Raw genomic sequence first — 19,945 nt, 5'->3', positions numbered from 1 at the left:
TTCTGTAGGTAAAATTAAATGACATAATAATTTGAATGATATGATATACTGTAGTGTTAAAACATTAACCAGGAAGTTTGAAAACCTGAATTCTAGGCTCCTGTGCAATTCTAACAAATTTCAACACAAGGTCTCATGGTTATTAGGGCTCAGGGTGCATATCTCTGACCCTGCCTCAATTTGATACCTAGATTTTGTTTGTTTTTGTACAGCTGTCACCTCCTTTTTTTTTTTTAATCTAGCCTTCTCCTTTCCCAGTCTAGCTGTAAATTTTCAAATTATTTTTCCAGTATCAGTCTTTGCAGTCCTTCAATAAGACAATAAAATCTGTATTATCAATCACTATAAGAATGTAGATGGAGGGTAATAAAGAACAAATATGAGGAACTTTGTTTTTATCTCTATTTTATCCCAGGAACAATAAAAGATCACAGCCAAAAGCTAAATAAAAGCAATATAAAATAATAGCATATAACAGGTTTAAAATTGGAAAAGCCTATAGGAATTATATGGTATAACTCCTTCATTTTACAGATGAAAAAAATTGAGGTCTAGGTAAGAGAGGGAACTAAACTGAGATTAGGCAGCAGATTAAAGTCAGTCCTGTTTTTTTCCATTAACTTATCCCTACTACAAATCATCTTAATACTAGTATGTACTGAAAAGAATTAAGAATAAAGAATGCATGAGGTATTTATAGTCAGGTTGGTCAAGTATTCCTTAAGATTGTGAAATGTGAAACCTAACCATAAAGCAAGCTGTAGGAAGCTTTTGTAGAAAGCTGTATAGAACATAAAGGGCCTTAAAACAATTTAGTAGTACAGCTGACCCTTAAACAACATGAGGATTCGGGGTACCAACCTGTGCACACTCATAAATGCAAATATAATTTTTGACTCTGCCAACACCTAACGACTTATATATATACATATATAAACAACAGCCTACTGTTGACCAGAAGCCTTACCAATAACATAAACAGTTGATCAACAGATTTTGTATGTTCTATGTATTTCATACTATAGTCTTACAACAAATAAACTAGAGAAAAGAAAATGTTATTAAGAAAATTATAAGGAGGAGAAAATACATCAATAGTCCTGTACTATGTTGAAAATCATCTATATATAAGTGGACCAGCACAATTCAAACCCATATTGTTCAAGGGTCAACTGCATAGTACCTGGGAAAAAAGAGTTTAAAGGTATAAAACTATAGAGAACAAACTGATGATGACCAGATGGGAGGATGGTTTAAACACGTGATGGGAATTAAGGGTGCACTTGTGATGAGTGCTGGGTGTTGCATAGAAATGCTGAATCGCTAAATTGTACACCTGAAACGAATATTACACTGTATGTTAACTAACTGGAATTTAAATAAAATGAAACAATATGGGACCAGGGAGGGAGACAAATCATAAGAGACTCTTAATCTCAGGAAACAAACTGAGAGTTGCTGGGGGATAAGCGAGGGGTGGGATAGGGTGGTTGGGTTATGGACACTGGGGAAGGTGTGTGCTATGGTGAGTGCTGTGAATTTTGTAAGACTGATGAACCATAGACCTGTACCCCTGAAGCAAATAATATTTATATGTTAATTAAAAAAATCAAAACTAATGGAATATCTTTATGTGTGAACATATTATAAGTTCCACTAAACATATGACATTATAAAGACTTTGTTGTTCCCATGTTTTTGTTGTTTCCTATGTAATTTCCAGCTTCCAAGATAATGCCTCTCAAAGGGTTCAGAAAATGTGTACATTTGGGAACTAATGGTACCAAAAAGTTATAGAAGGCTATTTATCCAAGTGATACTTATAATACAAAGAAAAAACCTTCTAAGTGCATATAAGGAAGGCAATTAAATAACTTATGATGATGTTACATATGAAAAATACCATATTCTTTATTTAGTGCAGGGTTTCTCAACATCAATACTATTGATCTTTTGGATCAGATAATTTGTTGTAGGGATTGTCCTATGCATTGTATGAAAGACGTCTCCAGGCAAATGTATTCTGGGGGACAAAACTGTCCCACTTGAGAATCACTGGCAGAGTGGTATAATGAAATATCAGATAGTATTCATTGATAAAAGCAAGATAGGTAAAATGCATATTTTTTAAATACTAAAAAGACACTGTCATACTCAAATATAAGATAAAAAAGATTTCTAGAGGCCCCTGGCCAGCTCAGTTGGAAGAACATGTGACTCTTGATCTTGGGGTCATGAGTTTGAGCCCCACATAGTGTGTAGAGATTAAATAAATAAAACTATGGGAAAAAAGATAAAGATTTCTGGGGTGCCTGGGTGGCTCAGTGGGTTAAAGCCTCTGCATCTGGCTCAGGCCCCGTGGTCCCGGGGTTCTGGGATCGAGCCCCGCATGGAGCTCTCTGCTCAGCGGGGAGCCTGCTTCCCCTCTCTTTCTGCCTGCCTCTCTGCCTACTTGTGATCTCTGTCAAATGAATAAATAAAATCTTTTAAAAAAAGACAAAAATTTCTATAGACAAAATAAATAAATAAAAGCAACACGGAGTAATAAGTAGAGGCTAAAACCACAGGCATAAGCAGCACTGAGATCTGGAAGCAAGAATTAGTTAGAAGAAACAGAAAAAATCACTGAGGCAAGACCTAGACCAAATCATCCTTTGGCACTGTGAATGACTCTACATTAACAAAATCTCTGAGGGAGGGGGTTCCTGAACCACTAACAGAAAACCAAGAAGGAACCTTGGAAAATGAAAAATTCAAAAAATTTAAGATAAATTCTTTTTTGAACACAATTAATGAGATGAAATACAACACTGAGAAACTCATCTAATTACATAAAGGAATAAAAAATATAAGGAAATATAAGATTGGAAAAGATTAAGAGTATATAATATAAAAATAATAGGGGTCCTAAAAGAAAAAAATACAGGAGTAGTAGAGAAGTAATATTCAGGGAATTAACCTAAGAAGGATTTTACTTTAAAAAATTTTTAATTTATATAGTAATATTCATTTACTTGTGTGTGTGCTGTTCTGTAAGTTTTGACAATACAAAAATATGTCACAGCACCATAACTAACTTACATGACACTTCATTACCTTCCAAAATCCTCATACTGCCTCTTAGCAGCCAAGCACTGATTGCTAGCAATCATTGTTTATTCTCCATCCTTATACTTTTGGCCTTTTCCAGAATTTCATATAAATGGAATCATACAGCATGTGTCCTTTATACTTAGCATAATGCTTCTGACATTCACTTACACTGCTGCATGTATCAACAGTTTCTTTTTATTCCTGAGTAACATTCCACTTTACAGATGTACCACAGTTTGTTTATTCCCCCGCTGAGACATTTGGTTGTTTCCAGCTTAGGTTGTTAGATTAAAGCTACTATACTTATGCATAAAGATGTTTGTTTGAGCATAAATTTTTATTTCAGTAGGGTCATGTAGCAAACATATATTTAAATGTGTAAGAAACTGCCAAGCTTCCTTCCAAATTGTACCATCTTGCTTTCCCACTAGCATTGTATGACAGTTTCACTTGCTCTGTATCATTGCCACCACTTGGTTTTGTTAGTTTTATTTCAGTCATTCTAGTAGATGTAAAGTGGTATCTCACTGTGGTTTTAATTTGCATATCCTTAATGAATAATGATGTCGAGCATCTTCGTTTGGGCTTATTTGTCATCCACATGTCTTCTTCAGTGAAGTATTCATTTAAATCTTTGCTGATATTTTAGAATTCCTCAAGTCCTTGGTCAGATATGTGATTTGGAAATATTTTCTCCAAGTCTATGGCTTGTCTTTTCAGTTCTCTTAAGGGTGTCTTTCACAGAGCAAAACTTTTAAATTTTGGTAATGTCTAATTTATTAAGTTTTTCCTTATACAGAGGAAATATTGTATTTTCCTTGTGCTATGGTATTATCTAAGAAATCTTTGCCTAACCCAGGCCACAGATATTTTTCTCCTATGTTTTCCTATAAAGGAGTTATAGTTTTATGTTTTACATTTATGATTCATTTTGAATTAATTTTTATATAAGGTATAATGCATGGGTCAAGTTCCTTTTCTCTTCTCCTTTGGATATGTATATCCAGTGGTTCCAACACCATTTGCTGAAAAAACTATCCTTTCTTCACTGAGTTGCTTTTGCACCCTTATCAAAAATCAAGTAGCTATATCTGTGTCAGTTTGTTTCTTGAATCTCTTTTCTGTCCCCTTGATATATATTGTCTATCCTTTTGCCAATAACAACAACAACAACAACAATAATAACTAACATTTATATAGTAAATACTCCCTGCCAGGCACTGTTCAGTGTGTTAAATATTTAAACTCATTTAATTCTCACAACAACTCTGAGTTAAGTACTATTATTTCCTCATTTTACAGACGTAGAAACAACTGAAGCAAAATAAGGTTAAGAGACTTGTTTGAAGGCACACAACTACTAAGTGAGGGAACAACAGTTATTGCTAAGGTCCTTCCTTATCTAGATTGGGTGGAGAATAGAGACCTTTAGATTACCTTTAGATTTGTTAGAAAAAATCAAGTAAGGATGCTAAATATTTAAGGATATTATAAAAAAGAATATCTAAATGGTCAATAAATGTATGAAAACTTCTTTAACTATTAGGAAATTTCTAATTAAACCACAAGATAAAAACTCCATATGATTCCTGAGATGAAAAAGACAGAAAATGTTAATTGTTGCCAAGGAGGAAGAGTAACCTGAACTCTCATTTACTATCAGAGCAAATGGAGTTTTGTACAATATTTTGGAAAATTGTTTGGCTCTATATTAAAGTTGAACAGGTGCATAGCTATGACCCAACAATTTTACACATATACCAAAATGAAATGCATTCAGAAAAGTATGTACTAGAATGTTTATAGCATCACTATTTAAGAAAGCCACAAATTAGAAACTATACAAATGCCCATCAATAGTTGAGTGAATGAATTTTTAAAAATTGACTTAAGAAAAAAAATATTCTATAAATGGGAAAGAATAGATTACAACTATTTCAAAATAATGTTGGGCAAAAGAAGGCCAATCTAAAATTCAAACACAGGTATTTGGGGAGTTCAAGAATGCTGGTAATGTTCAGTTTCTTGAGCTAGGGGCTGGTCACAAAAGTGTGTTCAGTGAAAATTCATCAAGGTTAACACTTAAGACTTATGAATAAGCAAGATATGTATGCATCAGCATGAACAGAACTGAAAAACATAATGTTTGGTACAAAAAGAAATTCCCCTAAATCTGTATTCAATTATTCCAATTATATATTGATTCCATGTATGCACATTTAAAAAAAACACAAAATAATAATATATTTTAAAAAATTACTGTAATAGAAGCATTAAAATACATTAAATTCATGATATTTGTTGTGTCTGGAGAGAGAATGAAGGGAATGGGACTAAGGATAGAACATAAACAGACTCTATCTGTAATGTTTTATTATTAAAAAATTATAGATCTGAAGCTTATATGACCAAAAATATGTATTTAGATTATTACATGAGTGTTTATTATCCTTTGTCCTTTTCCTATTTCTTTTCACTTTTCTGGTTTTCTCAAATATTAAAAAAATATAAAAATAATATAATTTCAATTTCATAAAGAAAGAAAGACAGAAAGAGGAGAAACATTTGTATAAGGAAGATAATTAACAGTGGTTATCCCTGGAGTAAGGGCCTATAGTTACAATTTTCCAAAGATAATTAACAGTGGTTATCCCTGGAGTAAGGGCCTATAGTTACAATTTTCCACTCTAGACTTTGTGTGTGTGTGTGTGTGTGTGTGTGTGTATTTTCTACCATGAATATCTTAGAAAAATCACAAAAAAATTTTTTTAGAGTTTCTTATGTAATTCCTGACACCTTTACTTAGGTGCTACAAGTTTCCTTGCAGAACTTTATTGGTATCACTGTGATTATAGCCCACTTACCTGTCTCCCCTGAAGATCTCTGCCCTGCTCTATCTTTTATTTTTTTCTTTCTTTTCTTTTTTTCCCCAAATTTCCATTAGGGAAGAAAATAGGTGTGATTAGTACACCGTCATAGTCCCTGGTTTAAACAGGTAATTTACATCTCAGGGAAATCCCAATCAGGTATAAAGAATCTCAAAGTTTCCAAAACACTTTACCAAGAGAAAGACAAATTTCAAATTCGTTAATACCTTCAACAAGTCAAACATTCTCTCTAAATCAATCTGTAAAATGAAAAGGTTGGACTCTGTAATCATTAAGATCCCTTCTCACTTTAAAGTTTTAGTCAATACATATAAAAAAGTAGTATTTTTACTTTTTTTATAATGCTCTTAAGTATCCTGTCTAAAGTAAAGACTCTATTGGGGTGCCTGGGTGGCTCAATTGGTTGAGCAGCAGACTCTTGATTTCGGCTCTGGTCGTGATCTCAGGATCCTGGAATTGAGCCTTGCTTTGGGCTCTGCACTCAGCAGGGAATCTGTCTGAGGATTCTTCTCTCCCTCTCCATCTGCCCCTCCCCTCCCACTCATGTATGTGCATGTGCATGCTCTCACTCTAAAAATAAATAAATCATAAATAAATTAATGACTCCTCATTTTCAGCAGTTACTCTATCATATCACCTTGTTTCTTTGTCTTTAATAATTACTATTATAAATCATTTTCTTTCCTGGTTTATTGTCTATCCTGTCTTCCTCTGCCAGAAGATAAATCTTTTTCATTATTATATTCTTAGAGTTTAGAATAATGACTGGTTATTCGAGAAATGATTGAATATTCAATAAATGAATGATAGGCACTATGCTAAATGTTAGTATTATAAAAATGAACAAAATAACTATGTTGTTTATAATATAAGTATGTATGTAGGAAGGTCATACATGTGAAAAGGAATAAATGCAATTAAAAAGTATATATGTGTTATTATGGAAGAAAAAAGGACAGAATGTGGATACAGAAGTTTTATAAAAAGGAGAAATTTTGAAAATCTCCATAATTTAGTTAAACATTGCCTGAGCACTTTCTATTGCCAAACCTTTGCCAAGAATTGGTGACTGAAAGATAAATAACACATGATCACAGAGTTTATAATCTGCAGGAGACAAGACATTTAAATGGATATATTCATTAAAATATTCTAAGTGATATGATAACAACCTTTTGACAGTGCTAAGACAACAGAGGAGTTTGATCAAGTGCAGGTATAGTCCTAGAGATAATACCTGAGCTGAATCTTACAGACTAAGTAAGAGATAGCTAGATAAGAACATTAAGTCTTTTTCTTTTAAAGACTTTATGTATTTGATAGAGTGAGTGAGAGAAACAGCACACGTAGGGGACAGAAGCAGAGGGAGAAGCAGGCTCCCCACTGAGCAGGGAGCCCAATGCAGGGTTCGATCCCAGGACGCTGAGATCATGACCTGAGCTGAAGATAGCCAGCTTAATTGTCTGAACCATCCAGTAAGTCTTTTTTTTTTTTTTTAAAGATTTTATTTATTTGACAGAGAGAAATCACAAGTAGATGGAGAGGCAGGCAGAGAGAGAGGGAGGGAGGCAGGCTCCCCGCCGAGCAGAGAGCCTGATGTGGGACTCGATCCCAGGACCCTGAGATCACTACCCGAGCCGAAGGCAGCGGCTTAACCCACTGAGCCACCCAGGCGCCCCAAGAACAGTAAGTCTTAAATCAGGTTATGATTCTTCCATCTTAAAATTAATAAAACTCTCTCCTGGCAGCACCCTCCAGCTTACAATTGATCTTTTTTTACCCCCTACCAATAAGAATTCCTACTTCTTCACATCTATTTCCAAGGCCATTAATAACTTCATTAACACAAAAATCAAACGGGCCATTCTCTTTTGCCTTTGCATTAGTAAACTAAATGTGCTTAGTTTTCTTTCCATTTATGTATCTATACATTTATTGCCTTTGTAGGTCTCTCTTTGTTTGCCCATCTATCCTTTAACATATGTATCTATATCTAAATATATTCTTTATATTGATATAAATGTATGTATGTATATATCTGTCTAGATTTAGATAGATACATTAAAGGATATACAGATGGATATTTAGAGGTATTTAAAGGATATAGATAGGTATGGATGCTACCTGTATACACCTATCTATAACTTCCCTAGATTTATTAGGTACTTGTGTCAGAAGTGTTTTCAGATTATTTTTTGCAATAGTTCCAGAACTACAAGTCCTGTTTTATTTTTTTCTCTTCTTCTTTTTGTTATGTTAGTCACCGTACAGTAGATCATTAGTTTTTTTTTTTATAATTTTTTTTTATTTTTTATAAATATATATTTTTATCCCCAGGGGTACAGGTCTGAATTGCCAGGTTTACACACTTCACAGCACTCACCAAAGCACATACCCTCCCCAATGTCCATAACCCCACCCCCCTTCTCCCAACCCCCCTCCCCCCAGCAACCCTCAGTTTGATTTGTGAGATTAAGAGTCACTTATGGTTTGTCTCCCTCCCAATCCCATCTTGTTTCATTTATTCTTCTCCTACCCACTTAAGCCCCCATGTTGCATCACCACTTCCTCATATCAGGGAGATCATATGATAGTTGTCTTTCTCTGCTTGACTTATTTCGCTAAGCATGATACGCTCTAGTTCCATCCATGTTGTTGCAAATGGCAAGATTTCATTTCTTTTGATGGCTGCATAGTATTCCATTGTATATATATACCACATCATCTTTATCCATTCCATCATTAGCTTTTGATGTAGTGTTCCATGATTCATTGTTTGTGTATAGCACCCAGTACTCCATGCAATACGTGCCCTCCTTAATACCCATCACTGGGCTAACTCATCCCCCACCCCCAAAACCCTCAGCTGGTTTATCAGAGTCCACAGTCTCATGGTTTGTCTCCCCCTCCAAATCCCCCCCTTCATTTTCCCCTTCTTCTCCTAATGTCCTCCATGCTATTCTTTATGTTCCACAAATAAGTGAAACCATATGATAATTGACTTTCTCTGCTTGACTTATTTCATGCAGCATAATCTCCTCCAGTCCCATCCCTGTTGATGCAAAAGCTGGGTATTCATCCTTTCTGATGGCTGAGTAATTCCATTGAATATATCGACTATATCTTCTTTATCCATTCATCTGTTGTTAAAGGGCACCTTGGCTCTTTCCACAGTTTGGCTATTGTGGACATTGCTGCTATGAACATTGGGGTGCATATGGCCCTTCTTTTCACTACACCTTTATCTTTGGGGTAAACACCCCATAGTGCAATTTCTCAGTCATAGGACAGCTCTATTTTTAATTTTTTGAGGAACCTCCCCAGTGTTTTCCAAAGTGGTTGTGTCAACTTGGTTCTCACCAACATGTAAAAGGGTTTCCCTTTCTCCACAGCCTCTTCAACATTTGTTGTTTCTTGTCTTGTCAATGTTTGCCATTCTAACTGGTGTAAGGTAGTATATCTCAGTGGGTTTTGGATTTGAATTTCCCTCATAGCTAGTGATGTTGAACACTTTTTCATGTGTCTGTTAGCCATTTGTATGTGTTCTTTTGAGAAGTGTCTGCTCATGTCTTCTGCCTATTTTCTGACTTGATTATCTGTTTTTTGGGGTGTTGAGTTCCAGAAGTTCTTTATAGATCTTGGATAGCAGCCCTTTGTCTGTAGTGTTGTTTGCAATTATCTTCTCCCATTCTGTGGGTTGCCCCACAGACTGTTTCCTTTGCTGTGCAGAGCTTTTTATCTTGATGAAGTCCCAAAAGTTCATTTTCACTTTTGTTTCCCTGGCCTTTGGAGAGGTATCTTGAAAGAAGTTGCTGTGACTGATGTCGAAAAGGTTACTTCCTATGTTCTCCTCTAGGATTTTGATGGATTCCTATCTCTCATTGAGGTATTTCCTCCATTTAGAGTTTATTTTTGTGTATGGTATAGGAGAATGGTCGAGTTTCATTCTTCTGTATATAGATGTCCCATTTCCCCAGCACCATTTATTGAAGAGACTTTCTTCCATTGGATATTTTTTCCTGCTTTGTCAAAGATTATTTGACCACAGAGTTGAGAGTCCATATATGGGCTCTCTATTCTGTTCCACTGGTATATGTGTCCATTTTTGTGCCAGTACCATGCTGTGTTGGTGATCACAGCTTTGTAATATAGCTTGAAATCTGGCAACATGATGCCCCCAGCTTTGTTTTTCTTTTTCAACATTTCCTTGTGATTTGGAGGTCTTTTCTGGTTCCATAGAAATTTTAGGATAATTTGTTCCAGCACTTTGAAAAATGCCATTGGTATTTTGACCAGAATGTCATTAGAAGTATAGATTGCTCTGGGCAGCACAGACATCTTAACAATGTTTATTCTTCCAATGCATGAGCATGGAAGATTTTTCCAACTTTTTGTGTTTTCTTCAATTTCATTAATGAGTGGTCTGTAGCTCCTTTACCTCATTGGTTAAGTTTATTTCAAAGTATCTTGTGGTTTTTAGTGCTATTGTAAATGGAATCAGTTCTCTAATTTCTCTTTCTACAGTTACATTGTTAGTGTTTAAGAAAGCAAATGTTTTCTGTGGATTGATTTTGTATCCTGCCACATTACTGAATTGCTGTATGAGTTCTAGTAATTTGGGGATGGAGTCTTTTGGGTTTACATAAAGTATCATGTCATCTGCAAAGAGAGAGAGTTTGACGACTTCTTTGCCAATTCAAACACCTTTTCTTTTTGTTGTCTGAGTGCTGTTGCTAGGACTTCTAATACTATGTTGAACAGTAGTGGTGAGAGTGGTCATCCTTATTGTATTCCTAATTCCAATAGGAAGGCTCACAGCTTTTCATTCATTGAGAACGATATTTGCTGGGTTTTTCATAGATGAATCTTATGAAATTGAGGAATGATCCCTCTATCTCTATACTCCGAAGAGTTTTAATCAGGAAAGGATGCTGTATTTAGTCAAATGCTTTTTCTGCATCAATTGGGAGGACCATAAGGTTCTTCTTCCTCCTCTCATTAATGTGTTCTATCACATTGATTGATTTGTGAATGCTGAACCAACCTTGCATCCTAGGGATAAATCCCACCTGATCATGCTGGATAATCCTTTTAATGTACTGTTGGATCCTATTATCTAGGATCTTGCTGAGAATTTTGGCATCCATAGTCATCAGGGATATTGGTCTATAATTCTCCTTTTTGATGGGGTCTTTGCCTGGTTTTGGGATCAAGGTAATGCTGGCCTCATAGAATGAGTCTGGAAGTTTTCCTTCTCTTTCTATTTTTCGAAACAGCTTCAGGAGAATACATACTAATTCTTCTTTGAATATCTGGTAGAATTCCCCAGGGAATCCATCGGGTCCTGGACTCTTTGGGAGGTTTTTGATCACCGCTTTAATTTCATTACTGGTTATTAGTCTATTCAGGTTGTCAATTTCTTCCTGTTTCAGTCTTGGTAGTTTATAGGTTTCCAGGAATGCATCCATTTCTTCCAGGTTGCTTAATTGATTGGCATGTAGTTATTATTGGTAATAATTTCTGATAACTGTTTCTATATCCTTGGTGTTAGTCATGATCTCTCTCCTTTCATTCATAATTTTATTAATATGGGTCTTTTATCTTTTCTTTTGAGTAAGTCTGGCCAGTGGTTTATTGATCTTACTAATTATTTCAAAGAACCAGCTTCTAGTTTCATTGGTATGTTCTACTATATTTCTCATTTAATTCATTGATCTCTGCTCTAATCTTATTTCTTTTCTTGTGTGTGGGTTAGGCTTAATTTGTTGTTCATTCTCCAGTTCTTTAAGGTGTAAAGATAGTTTGTGTATTCAGGATTTTTCTTTTTTCTTTCTTTCTTTCTTTTTTTTTTTTTTTTTTGAGTGAAGTTTGGATGGCTATGTATTTCCCCCTTAGGACTGCCTTTGCTATATCACATAAGTTTTGGATCTATGTATTTTCATTCTCATTGGCTTCCATGAATTGTTTAAGTTCCTCTTTGATTTCTTGGTTGACCCAAACATTTTTGAGCAGGATGGTCTTTAATTTCCAAGTGTTTGAATTTCTTCCAAACTTTTTCTTATGACTGAGTTCCAGTTTCAAAGCACTGTGGTCTGAGAATATGCAGGGGAAAATCTCAATCTTTTGGTACTGATTGAGACCTGATTTGTGACCCAGTATATAGTCTATTCTAGAGAAAGTTCCATGTGTGCTTGAAAAGAATGAGTATTCCGTTGTTTTAGGGTGGAATGTTCTGTATAGATCTATGAGGTCCATCTGGTCCAGTGTGTCATTCAAAGCTCTTGTTTCTTTGTTGATTTTCTGCTTAGATGATCTGTCTATTGCTGAGAGTGGATTGTTAAGGTCTCCCACTATTAATGTATTATTATCAATATATCTCTCCATTTTGGTTAACAGTTGGCTTATGTAGTTGGCTGCTCCCATGTTGGGAGCATAGATATTTACAACCATTAGATCTTCTTGTTGGATAACCCTTTAAGAATGATACAGTGTCTTTCTGTTTGTCTGATATGAGAATTGCTACCCCAGCTTCCTTTTGAGATCCATTGGCATGAAGGTTCTCTATCCCTTCACTTTGAGTCTGGATGTATCTTTAGGTTCAAAACGAGTCTCTTGTAGACAGCATATGGATGAGTCCTCTCTTTTTATCCAATCTGCAACCCTGTGCTGTTTTGTGGGAGCATTTAGGTCGTTCACGTTGAGAGTGATTATTGAAAGATGTGATTTTATTGTCATCATGTTGCCTGTGAAGTCCCTATTTCTATAGACTGTCTCTGTAAATTTCTGTTCTATATCACTCTTGGGGGTATTTCTCCTTTTATAGAACCCCCTTTAGTATTTCTTTCAGGGCCAGCTTAGTGGTCACATATTCTTTCAGTTGCTGCCTGTCCTGGAAGCTCTTTATCTCTCCATCCATTCTGAATGACAGCCTTGCTGGGTAAAGTATTCTTGGCAGCATGTTCTTCTCATTTAGTACCCTGAAGACATCTTGCTAGTCCTTTCTGGCCTCCCAGGTCTCTGGAGACAGGTCTGACACTATCCTGATGTTCCTCCCTCTGTAGGTAAGGAATCTCTTCCCCTTAACTGCCCTTAAAATGATTTCCTTGGTTCTAAGATTTGCGAGTTTTACTATTACATGCCAGGCTTTTGGTCTGTTCTCCTTGATCTTGGGAGGAGTCCTCTCCGCTTCTAGGACACAAATGCTTGTTTCATTCCCCAGATTAAGGAAGTTCTCGGCTACAATTTGCTCAAATATATCTTCTAGTACTCTCTCTCTCCATCCCTTCAGGGATCCCAATAATTCTGACATTGAAATGTTTCATGGCGTCATTTATTTCTCTAACTCTGTTTTCATGCATTTTAAGCTATTTGTTCCAGGTCTCCTCCTATTCCCTCTTTTCTATCAGTTTGTCTTCTAGATCACTAATTCATTCTTCTGCCTTGTTTACCCTGGCTGTTGGAGTATCTAGATTAGATTGGATCTCACTGATAGCATTTTTAAGTTCTGCCAGATTAGCTCTCATTTCTGCCCTTAGAAAATCTATGATGCCATTAATGGTTTTCTCCATCCTAGCTATTGTCTTCATAACTGTTACCTGGAAGTCTATTCCTGTCATCTTCCTTATATCTACAAGCATTAGTTCTGTGGCAGGGCTTACAATCTCTGAATCTTTCCTCTGTTGGGGGTTCCTCCTCTTAGTCCTTCTTTTGAGTGGTGGTTCAGAGACTGTACAGAGTCCAAATTATTGGCCACAACCCAAGGAAGATGCACCTGTTTTATAGGGACCTGAGGGATGTTGGCCTCTTCTTCTTCTAGTGTGTCTTCTGGGGGAGGGGCCTGCTGCACTGTTACTCATACAGCCCTGTTTGGGCAGAGTTGCTCTGCCCCCTGTGAGGGGAGGATGGGCTCAGTGAAAACTGGTTTTGGGGGGCTTTTGTTCTCTGGCAGCTTTCTGTGTTCTCTTCTGAGTGAGCAGAAGTGACTGTATCTAAACCTCTGTCTCAGAACAGAGAGATCACTGCTCTCTACTCAGTACTCTAGGCCACACTATCTCCATTTCTCTCTGTGTTACTAAAAAACCACGAGTCCTGGGTTGTGTGCCCCACAGCAGCACTCCCAGGCCTCGCTTCCAAGTTCAGGCATATCTCTGCCCTTTGTGCTCTAAAACTGCAAGCTGCCCCCAGTTCACAGGTGTGCCCCTGCAGCTCCAGGTTTCAATCTGGGGGCTGCCTAAAGTCCTTTCCCTACCACTACCACTCTCTGAGTCTGTGCCAGTCCCCAACATGGGAGGCTTTTGTACTCCAGTGGCACAGGATCCCTGAGGCTCCCTCCCCATTCTGTTTATCTTCTGATATCTGCCCACAGAATCACAGCTCCACATTTCATACCTCAAGACCAATCGTCAGAAATATTCTGTTTGTAGAGATCCATATCTTCTTACATCTTGTGGGTGCTTGGAATGGTCTGGTAGATATCCAGCTCAATTCAGGGGACTGGTTGAAATAGGGTTCCCTAGTTCTCCACCATCTTTTCTCTTGCCTTTGTTTTATTATTTGAATCTTCATGAATTACCTGTTTATTACACTCTTTTGGAATTTTGCCAGATTTCAGTATCAGGTACTCTAATTCAGCAAAAATCTTTTTTTTTTTTTTAAAGATTTTATGTATTTATTTGAGAGAGAGCATGAGCGAGTGGGGGAGGAGCAGAAGGGGAGGTAGAGGAAGGGAAAGGAAGAATCTCAAGCAGACTCTGTGCTGAGTGTGGAGCCCCATATGGGGCTTGATCTGACAACCCTGAGATCATGACCAAAGCCAAAACCAAGAGTTGGTCCATTAACTGACAGAGCCAACCAGGCACCCCATCAACAAAAATCTTTTAAACGCCAAATATGCATAGAATATTATTTCAGATATCAAGTGAGGGATAAAAAGCCATTTAAATAAGAATGAATCCTTGCCCTAAAGGTTTAAACATCTATAATGAGATATAAGCAAGGCTCATATGCAACCAATATAAAAAGTTGACCATACTTTTTTACTTGGTATTTGTTCAGAGTGGTTATAAGACTAATTAGATCTGTTTGTGAATATAGTAAAGTTACTTATTGTGATGGCTGGACTTTAACGTTCGGATTTGAAAAATGGGAGTCATACTATCTATCTTACATAACTATAATTATAAATAAATAAGATAATGTTGCAAGGAATTAATAACATGGAAAAAACCAGGAAGACATCTCAAACTTAATGTGCATATACAGGCCATAAAGTAAGACTCTTTAAGTTTTATAGAATAATTATTACATATACCACATTCTCTGAAAATAATGAAATTAATTTTGAAATTAATAACCTAATATATACCCTAAGAAAAGCTCCTATACCTGTGGAAATTTAAAATCACACTGTAAATTACTTATGCCTTAAAGAAGAAATAAGTGTAAAATTGAAAATACATAGAAATAATCAATAATGATATGTACAAATACTTGTGGCAACAATGCTGGAGCCAAATTCAAGGGGAATATATGGCCCTAAATGCATATATTAGAAAAGAAAGCTGAAAAATAATGAGCTTATCATTCAAATTATAAGTTGAAAAAGACCAGCAAAATAAGCCCAAGTAATGTAGACAAAAGAAATAAATAATGAACAGAAATTTATAGGATAAAAATTAAGATTCTTGGTAAAGACTAACATGATTGAATAAAGCTCTAGTTAGATTAAAAACCAAGTAAAAAAGAAGTATAAATAAACAATATTTAAAATGAAGAAAGAACATAATTACAATTACATTAGAGTTTAAAATAAGAAAATACTTCAAACAAATTTATGGTAATACATTTTAAAACTTTTACAAAATTATATATACCTAAAAAGTAACTTACAAAAAATGACTCAAGAATAGAAAACCTAAATCAACATGTATCCATTAAACAATCAACAGTTACAAAATTTCCCCTAAAGAAAAGAGCAAGCCCCAATAACTTTATAATTTCTACTGTATACCCATGATTCAAGTATTTCTTATCTTATACAAGCTCTTCCAGAAAATAGAAAGAGATTGCTGGCTGTTTGTCCAAATACATTTTCCTCTTCTTCCCCGGCAAAAAGCTAGACTACCGTGTCCCAGCTTCCCATACCATTAGGTGAAGCCATATGACTGAGTTCTAACCAATAGAATTTGAATGGAAGTGATGTCATAAAAACCTCTCAAGCACCTTTCTCCATGTTCTTTCTCCTTTTAGGTATGACTGGGATGGAAATCATTCCCAGGGAACTTTGGAGCCATGTGTCACCATGGATCTAATTAACATTCATAGAACACTCAACCCAAATAAAATGAAAATACAACATTATCAGGATTTGTGGGATGCCACTAAACCAGAACTTAGGTGAAATTTTACACCAAAACCTGCAATATTAGGGGAAAATGTGTGAAAAACCTTAAAAACTAAAGAAAGGAGATTAAGCCTAAAATAAACAGAAGAAAAAGGATATTAAAAACTAAAGTGAAAAACCAATGAAATAGAAAACAAAACAATCCAGGTGGTAAAAAACTTGTAATAGATATGCAAAAAATAAAAAAGAATCCAAGTATATCACTACAGAAAGCCAACAACACATGGAAGAGAGAAGAAAGCATCTAGAAAATCTATGGAAACAACCATAAAACAATAAAAAATGGCAATTAAATACATATCATCAATAATTACTTTGACTGTAAATGGACTAACTGCTCCAATCAAAAGACATAGGGTGAAAAAGTGGATTAAAAAAAAAAGACCCGGGCGCCTGGGTGGCTCAGTGGGTTAAGCCGCTGCCTTCGGCTCAGGTCATGATCTCAGGGTCCTGGGATCGAGTCCCACATCAGGCTCTCTGCTCGGCAGGGAGCCTGCTTCCCTCTCTCTCTCTCTGCCTGCCTCTCCATCTACTTGTGATTTCTCTCTGTCAAATAAATAAATAAAATCTTTAAAAAAAAAAAAAAAGACCCATCTATAGGCATCCTATAAGAGACTTATTTCAGAACTAAAGACACCTAAAGACTGCAAGTGTGGATATGGAGAAACATTCTTCATGCAAATGGATGTCCAAAGAAAGCCAGAGTAACAATACTTACACTGGACAAAATAGACTTTAAAACAAAGATTGTAACAAGAGAAAAGAAGGACACTATATCAGAACAATCTATTAAGAAGATGTAACAATTATAAATATTTATGCATCCAATATGAAAGCACCCAAATACACAAAACAGGTAATAGCAAAATAAAGAAAATAATTGATAATAATATAATAATAGTAGGGGACTTTAACTCCCCACTTACACTGATGGACAGATCACCCAAACAGAAAATAAACAAGGAAACAGTGGTTTTAAATGACACACTGGACCAAATGGAGTTAACACATACATTCAGAACATTCCATCCTAAAGCTGCAGAATACACATTCTTTTCAAGTGCACATAGAACATTGTCCAGAAGAGATAAAATATTAGGCCACAAGATAAGTCTCAAAATTGAAAAATATCAGTCATATCACGCATCTTTTCTGACCACTATGCTATGAAACTAGAAATTAACCATGAAAAAATCTGGAAGGACCACAAATTCATGGTGGTTAAATAACATGTTACTAAACAATGAATGGGTCAACCACAAACTAAGAGAAGAAATTAAAGATTAGAGGGAAACAAATGAAAATGAAAACACAACAATCCCAAATATTTGGGATACAGCAAAAACATTTCTAAGAGGGAAGTAAATAGCAACGTAGGTTTACCTCAAGAGGAAAGAAAAATCTCAAATAAAAAAATCTAACCTTGCCTTTTGGCTCCCTGAGCAGCACTATGGCGGTTGGCAAAAACAAGCGCCTTATGAAAGGTGGCAAAAAGGGAGCCAAGAAGAAAGTGGTTGATCCATTTTCTAAGAAAGATTGGTATGATGTGAAAGCACCAGCTATGTTTAATATAAGAAATATTGGAAAAACATTAGTCACAAGAACTCAAGGAAACAAAATCACTTCTGATGGCTTCAAGGGTCGTGTTTTTGAAATGAGTCTTGCTTATCTGCAGAATGATGAAGTTGCATTCAGAAAATTCAAGCTAATTACTGAGGATGTTCAGGGCAAAAACTGCCTGACCAATTTCCATGGCATGGATCTTACCTGGGACAAAATGTGCTCCATGGTCAAAAAATGGCAGACCATGATTGAAGCTCATGTTGATGTCAAGACTACCGATGGTTATTTGCTTCGTCTATTTTGGGTTGGTTTTACTAAAAAATGCAATAATCAGATTTGGAAGACCTCTCACGCTCAGCATCAACAGGTCCACCAAATTCGGAAAAAGATGATGGAGATCATGACCCAAGAGGTTCAGGCAAATGACTTGAAAGAAGTGGTCAAAATATTGATTCCAGACAGCACTGGAAAAGATATAGAAAAAGCTTGTCAGTCTATTTATCCGCTCCATGTTATCTTCGTTAGAAAAGTAAAAATGCTGAAGAAGCCCAAGTTTGAATTGGGAAAGCTCATGGAGCTTCATGGTAAAGGTAGTAGTTCTGGAAAAGCTACTGGGGATGAGACCGGTGCTAAAGTGGAACGAGCTGATGGATATGAGCCACCAGTCCAAGAATCTGTTGAAAATTCAGACATTCAATGGTGACAAATAAAAAATCTTATTTGTGAAAAAAAAAATCTAACCTTATGTCTAAAGGAGCTAGAAAAAGAACAAACAAAACCCAAAACCAGCAAAAGGAAAAGACGTAATAATATTAGAGCAAAAATAAGTGATATAGAAACTAAAAACAAAACAAAACAAAAACAAAAACAAAAAACCACAATAGAACAGACCAATGAAAACAGGAACTGGTTCTTTGAAAAGATCAACAAAATTGATAAACCTTTAGACAGACTTTTCAAAAGAGAAAGAGAAAGAGCTAGCAAAAGGGAGAAAGAGAAAGGACCCAAATAAAATCACTAATAAAAGAGGAGAAATAACAACGAACACCACAGAAATACAAACTATTATAACTGAGTATTATGGAAACCTATATGCCAAAAAACTGAACAACTCAGACAAAATGGATAATGTCCTAGAAATATATAATCTGCCAAAACTAAAGTAGGAAGAAATAGAAAATTTGAATAGATCTATTACCAGCAATGAAATTGAATCAGTAATAAAAAAACTCCCCAAAACTAAGGGTCCAGTATCAGGCAGCTTCACAGGTAAATTTACCAAACATTTACAGAGAGCAAATACCTGTTTCTTCTCAAACTATTCAAAAAAATAGAAATGGAAGGAAAACTTCCAAATTCTTTCTATGAGGCCAGCATTACCCTGATACCAACACCAGATAAAAGAAATCACCAAAAAAGAAGAACTATAAGCCAATATCTCTGATGAACATCGATGAAAAATCTCAGCAAAATATTAGCAAACTGAATCCAACAATACATTAAAAAATTATTTATGATGATCAAGATTATTTATGATGATCAAGTGGAATTTACTCTGGGGATGCAAGGGTGGTTCAATATAGATAAAACAATATAATATGTCTCATCAATAAGAGAAAGGATAAAAAACATAGGATTGTTTCTTTTTTTAAGTTTTTACTTATATTCTAGAAAGTTAACATTCAGTATAATATTAGTTTCAGGCAAAAAATATAGTGATTCAACACTTCCTGGTGCTCATCACAACAAGTGCACTCCTTAATCCCCACCATTTATTAACCCTCCCTGCCTACCCGCTTCCATTCTGGTAACCAACACATTGTTCTCCACAGTTAACAGACTGTTTCTTAGTTTGTGTGTGTCTCTCTCTCTTTCCCTTCACTCATTTGTTTTGTTTCTTAAATTCTACATATTTGTGGAATCATACAATACTTCTCTTTCTCTGACTTACTTCACTTAGTAAAATACTCTCTAGCTCCATCCATGTCATTACAAATAA

At 35.6% G+C, this 19,945-nt stretch overlaps 2 protein-coding genes across 2 annotated transcripts in view; one reads left to right on the top strand and one right to left on the bottom strand.

The window, feature by feature from the left end:
• Positions 1 to 3,112, bottom strand: part of C2H1orf185 (chromosome 2 C1orf185 homolog) — a 31,148-nt gene extending 28,036 nt beyond the window's left edge. Inside the window, exon 1 of the mRNA XM_044236765.1 lies at positions 3,097 to 3,112. Coding sequence (XP_044092700.1) covers positions 3,097 to 3,112 — 16 coding nt within the window. The remainder of the gene's footprint in view (positions 1 to 3,096) is intronic.
• A 14,721-nt stretch (positions 3,113 to 17,833) lies between these two features.
• On the top strand, positions 17,834 to 18,672 carry LOC122898701 (40S ribosomal protein S3a-like). Its single transcript, XM_044236409.1, has one exon. It carries the CDS (start codon positions 17,834 to 17,836, stop codon positions 18,647 to 18,649), a length of 816 nt encoding a protein of 271 aa, XP_044092344.1. The 3' UTR covers positions 18,650 to 18,672.
• The last annotated feature ends 1,273 nt before the right edge of the window (positions 18,673 to 19,945 follow it).

The sequence above is a fragment of the Neovison vison genome, chromosome 2 (genome assembly GCF_020171115.1).
Source record: "Neovison vison isolate M4711 chromosome 2, ASM_NN_V1, whole genome shotgun sequence".
In the NCBI taxonomy this organism is placed as follows: domain Eukaryota; kingdom Metazoa; phylum Chordata; class Mammalia; order Carnivora; family Mustelidae; genus Neogale; species Neogale vison.
Note: the sequence above shows the minus strand (reverse complement) of the source record. Positions and strands in the feature narration are given on the sequence as shown.

Bases quoted from the DNA above. Each gene is read 5' to 3' on its own strand.
- LOC122898701 (XM_044236409.1), top strand. From the start codon at position 17,834: ATGGCGGTTGGCAAAAACAAGCGCCTTATGAAAGGTGGCAAAAAGGGA.